Source organism: Hylobates moloch, unplaced genomic scaffold (genome assembly GCF_009828535.3).
Source record: "Hylobates moloch isolate HMO894 unplaced genomic scaffold, HMol_V3 SCAFFOLD_2493, whole genome shotgun sequence".
NCBI lineage: Eukaryota > Metazoa > Chordata > Mammalia > Primates > Hylobatidae > Hylobates > Hylobates moloch.
In genome coordinates this window covers 2,222-8,184 of record NW_026654768.1, presented here as the reverse complement: position 1 = coordinate 8,184, position 5,963 = coordinate 2,222, and the positions used below count along the sequence as shown (strand labels likewise).

Sequence of the window (5,963 nt, the reverse complement as noted above, 5' to 3'; positions counted from 1 at the left end):
TGAAGGGGTGGCCTGCCCCTCCACACCTGTGGGTGCTTCTCGTTAGGTGGGACGAAAGACTTGAGAAAAGGAATAAGACACAGAGACAAAGTGTAGAGAAAGAAAAGCGGGGCCCAGGGGACCGGTGCTGTGCTTACAGAGGACCCACACCGGCACCGGCCTCTGAGTTCCCTTAGTATTTATTGATAATTATCTTTACCATCAAAAAGATAAGGGAGTGACTGGGCAATAGGCCTTGCAACATCAGTAAGTTCAAAAGAAAATGCTGTGCCTTTGAGATGCATATGCGAACATCTCCATAAACCTTCTGGCAGTATTGCTCCATCCATCGCCCAGGGACGGGCAGGAGACGAATGTTCTTCTTTTTTTCTAGATTTAAGAGAATGGTGATGACCTTTAACCATAAGCAGCCTTTAGGTACTTGTTTAACAAAGCACATCTGCACCGCCCAAAGTCCTTTTAACCTTAAGTCACCACAGCACATGTCTCTTGCAAGGACAAGGTTGGGGGTAGGGTCACAGATTAACAGCATCTCAAATACAGAACTAAATGGAGTCTCTTATGTCTACTTCCTTCTATATAGACACAGTAACAGGCTGATCTCTCCTTCTTTTCCCCACATTTCCCCCTTTTCTTTTCAACAAAACTACCATTGTCATCACGATACCGAGATTACATACTTCACAAGGTAATAGAATATCATAAAGCAAGTGGAGGCAGGATGAGTTCACAGGATGGTGTTAAAATTGAAATTAAAATTGCCAGCGAAATTTTTGGGCACGCATAGTCATTGATAACATTTTATCAGGAAATAGGGTTTGAGAGCAGACAACCTGACTGGCCAAAATTTATTAGGTGGGAATTTCCTCATCCTAATAAGCCTGGGAGCACTACAGGAGGCCGGGGCTTATTTCATCCCTTCGGCTTCAACCGTAAAAGGCGGCACGACTCCAAGGGGGTCGTTTATAGGCCTACCCTCAGAGCGCATTCTCTTTCTCAGGGATATTCCTTGCTGAGAAAAAGAATTCAGCGATATCTCTCCTACTTGTGTGCAAAAGGAGAAAAGATATGGCTCTGTTCCGTCCGGCTCACCGGCGGCCAGTTCAAGGTTACCTCCCTTGTTTCCTGAACACCGCTGTTATCTCGTACCTTTTTCACGATGCCCAGTTTTCGTATTGTTCAAACACACGTCCTCTACAAACAATTTGTGTAGTTAAGGCAATCATCACAGGGTCCTGAGGTGACATATATCCTCCTCAGCGTACAAGGATGATGGGATTAAGAGATTAAAGTAAAGACATAAGAAATTACAAAAGTATAAATTTTGGAGAACTAATAAAATGTCCATGAAATTTTCATATTTTATGTTTTTCTACCGTGGCTTCAGCCAGTCCCTCAGTTCAAGGTCCCTGACTTCCCGCAACATTCTCCCTCCCTTTCCCTCTATATAAATGTGCCATGGCGATGAAGGCTTGTTCGTTCTCTCGATTTTGGCGCAGGATTCTTCGACTGGTCCGGCACACTAAAAACAAACCGATTAAACAGAGACACATAATTCCAAAATTTACTGCAGTAGAGTTTCCAATAGACTTAATCCAAGTCGTGGGGTTTAATCCATAAAGATTTTTTGCCACTTGATCTAACGCCTCAGCTCCAGACACAATATTTAAGTGACTCTGAGAGGCTTCAAAAATTTGTTCTTTTAATTTAGAAATGTCTAAAGTGAGATTATCTTCTCTTCCCTGTAAATGGCGTCTTACCATGTCCCAGTGATGTCTAGACTCATTATAAACTTGGGGTGTAATACAAAAATCTGACGTATTCCAGTCACACTGTAACTGGAAATGATGTTCCAAGCTCATGAGCCTATCTCCCATCCAAATGACAGTTTGTCTAAGGTCATTAATTTGATTAGCCAATTTTTGATCGATACCAGATTGTGAATTCCACAACCTTGTGGAATTCTTTTGCCAATTGTCAACAAAGCTTACTGTCTGCACAGAAGAGTGCAATGCGACTCCTGCCACAGCGGCTGTAGCTGTGACTGCAATCAATCCCATAATCACTGCAATTAAAGTAAAAATGAATCTTTTGGATCTATTTAAAATGCCTTTTAATACTTCAGTCAAAATATGAATGGATGGCGAGGCCTCCCATGGTCGATCCATGGACACAGGGATCCACACACCTTCTCTTGACTTCAATGGGATTATCCATCCAAGTGACTGCCCGAATTAAGGGCGGGAAAGGCACATAGGCCCAGTAGGTATAATTAGCTGCAGCTGCTCCTGCAGGCATGGGGAGACTTACCACCATTGATACAACCATTAAAGCTGCAAACAGCATTTTTTCTGAGGTTTGTGTCACCTTTGTGCTAGCTAGGCTTTTTCTAGCTAACAGTGTCAGCTTCTTTAACTGTGCCCAGGTTGGCAGCTCTGCCTTCTTGGTGCATGGTGACTTCATCTGTTTTTCTAATATCACCACTTGATTCATCCTGCGAGTCAATGGTGCCTGATTGCGGTGTTTCCGTCTCCGTGGAGGCGCTTTTCTTTGCATCTCCGATGGGTTCATTGTAGAACTTCAAATGTCTAGTGGGTATCCAAACAGGAAGCTGATTTTCTCCTGGTGAAACACAAGCAAAACCTCTTCCCCAGGTTATCACCTTCCCTATCTCCCATGTCCTATTTTTGTTGTCTTTCCACCAAATCAGTTTTCCTTCATGTGGACTGTTCTTTTTACCCGTAAGATGTTGTTCTGCAGAAGTAGTAGTCTGATTTCTATAAATGTTTAAAAAATTTAAAGTATAGAGTGCTAGATTAAGCTGCATCTGAGGAGAGGTACACTCCTTACTGTCTCCCCCTTTTTTTTGTTTAACTAACTGAGTTTTGAGTGTTCTATTAGTTCTTTCAACTATGGCCTGTCCTTGGGAATTAGAAGGAATTCCTGTTGTATGTGTAATATTCCACTGATTTAAGAATTTTTGGAAAGCTTTACTACAATAACCTGGTCCATTGTCAGTTTTAATTTTTTCTGGAACTCCCATCACAGCAAAACAAGATAATAAATGTTTTTTAACATGGGAAGTACTTTCTCCTGTCTGGCATGTTGCCCATATGAAATGTGAATAAGTATCAACTGTTACATGAACATATGATAATTTTCCAAATGAAGGTACATGGGTAACATCCATTTGCCATAATGCATTAGGACACAGACCTCTGGGATTAACTCCTGCCTCTTGGGTGGGCAGGTGTAGTACTTGACACTGGGTACAATGTTGTACAATATTTTTTGCCTGTTTCCACGTGACATCAAATTTGTTTTTTAACCCTGCTGCATTTACATGAGTCAAAGCATGAAGTTCTTGTGCTTTTATGAATGCAGAGGATACTAGTAAGTCAGCTTTTTCATTTGCTTCAGTTAAAGGTCCTGGTAAATTAGTATGTGCTCGAATATGAGTAATATAAAATGGGAAATTCCTTTTTCTTACAGTTTGTTGTAACAAATTGAACAGCTGGTTTAACTGATCATCCATGCTATATTTAATTAGAGCTGTCTCAACATCCCTTGTAGCCTGTACTACATATGCAGAATCTGATATAATATTAACAGGTTGATTAAAATCTTCTAACACTGTAATGACTGCAATCAACTCTGCCCTCTGAGCTGATTGATATTGAGTTTTGATTACTCGCTCTTTTGGCCCTGTGTAAGCCGCTTTTCCATTGCTGGAACCATCAGTAAATACTGTCAGAGCATTTTCTAAAGGTTCATGTCTGGTAATTTTAGGTAAGATCCAAGTAGTCAATTTTAAAAACTGGAAGATTTTTGATTTTGGGTAATGATTATCAATAATTCCTACAAAATCAGCAAGGCCAATTTGCCATGCACCAGAATTGATAAAGGCTTGTTTAACTTGTTCCTTGGTTAAAGGAACAACTATTTTGTCTGGGTCGTTACCACACAATTTTATTATTCGTAATCTTGTCTGACCAATTAATGTAGCTATTTGGTCCAAGTACAATGTAAAAGTCTTAATTGTACTGTGAGGAAGGAATGACCACTCCACAAGATCAGTATTTTGAACAATGATGCCTGTTGGAGAATGTGCAGTGGCAAAAATTAAAAGTTGGAGTGGAGCTAAAGAATCTATTCTATTTATTTGCGCTGACTGAATTTTTTCTTCCACTAATTTAATTTCTTTTGTTGCCTCTGGGGTTAATATTCTTTTACTATTTAAGTCTGGATCTCCTTTTAGGATGGAGAACAAATTTGACATGGCATAGGTAGGAATGCCTAGAGTTGGCCGAATCCAATTAATATCGCCTAAAAATTTTTGAAAATCATTTAGTGTTTTTAACGTGTCTTTTCTTATTTCTATTTTTTGTGGCTTAATTTTTCTATTTTCTATTTGCATCCCCAAATAATGAAAGGGATCAGAGGTTTGGATCTTATCAGATGCTATTGTTAGTCCTGCGTTGGCAACCTCTGCTTGCAGAAATGTGTAACAGTCAATTAATTTGTCTCTTGTTTCTGCAGCACATAAAATATCATCAATATAGTGAATGATATAACAATCTGAAAATTTGTCTCTAACTGGTTGAAGGACTTGACCTACGAAAGTTTGACAAATAGTTGGACTATTAAGCATTCCCTGAGGTAATACTTTCCACTGAAACCTGGTGGCTGGTTCTTTATTATTTATGGCTGGTATAGTAAAGGCAAATTTTTCACAATCTTGCTCTGCCAGAGGAATGGTAAAAAAGCAATCCTTAAGATCAATTATAATTAAAGGCCAGTCTTTTGGGATCATGGCCGGAGAGGGCAATCCAGGTTGGAGAGGCCCCATGGGTTGAATTACAGCGTTTATGGCTCTTAAGTCCATTAACATACGCCATTTGCCTGACTTTTTCTGAATTACAAATACAGGAGAATTCCAGGGTGAGAATGAAGGCTCAATGTGTCCCTTTTCTAATTGTTCCTTTGCTAATAAGTGTAAAGCCTCCAGTTTTTGCTTTGGTAGCGGCCACTGATTTACCCATACCAGTTTTTCTGCTTTCCAAGTTAATGGAATGGGTTTAGGAGGCTCTACAGTGGCCGCCCCTAAAAAGGACACCCTATTCCTTTTCTTTGTTGATTTTTCTCAGTCTCAATTGGGACTTTAATGCCATTTTCATTTTTTCCTAATCCGTTCCCTGGTATATATCCCATCTTAGTCATGATTTTTTGACTCATGGGGCTGTATAATGGAGCGGGCATAGTGACTTCTGCACCCCATTGTTGAACAAATCTCGACCCCATAGATTAACAGGAATTGAAGTAATCATTGGCTGAACAGTACTTTCTTGATTATCTGGCCTTAAACAATGCAAAATCATTGTACTTTCATACACTTCTGAAGCTGTGCCTACGCCGACAAGTCTTGTTACAGCCTTTTGTTTAGGCCAATTTTTTGGCCACTGATTTAAAGCAATTACAGAGATATCTGCTCCTGTGTCTACCAACCCTTCAAACTGTTTTCCTTGAATAATGGCCTTACACACAGGTCTGCTCTCAGAGACCAGACTTGCCCAGTATGCAGCCTTTCCTGCCAGATCAGTGCTTCCAAACCCTCCTGTTCTTTTTATCTCACTGTTTCCAATTTTAATATAAGGTAGGAGTAATAATTGAGCGATCCTGTCTCCTGGACTGGCACTCCAAGGAATTGAGGAACAATAACCAATTGAATTTCGGCTTCATAGTCTGAATTAACCACACCAGTATGAATTTGAACTCCTTTTAGATTTAAACTTGATCTTCCTAAGATTAGTCCTACAGTCCCCTCAGGCAATGGGCCGTATACCCCTGTGGGGATTTTTTGTGGAGGCTCCCCTGGAAGCAGTGAGACTGCTTGTAAAGTACACAAATCTACTGCTGCACTGCCACTTGTGGCGGGGGATAATTGCTGTATTGTGATAACTGGC

General features: G+C 40.3%; 1 protein-coding gene across 1 annotated transcript; it reads right to left on the bottom strand.

Moving 5' to 3' along the window:
• Positions 1–1,382: 1,382 nt before the first annotated feature.
• LOC131382734 (endogenous retrovirus group K member 8 Rec protein-like) lies at positions 1,383–3,383 on the bottom strand (the record flags this gene model as incomplete). Its single annotated transcript, XM_058435208.1, has 2 exons — positions 2,368–3,383; positions 1,383–1,522 (listed from the first exon to the last, which is right to left on the bottom strand). Coding segments are annotated over exons 1-2 (344 nt in total), but the record flags the coding sequence as incomplete, so codon positions are not given.
• Between the last annotated feature and the right edge of the window lie 2,580 nt (positions 3,384–5,963).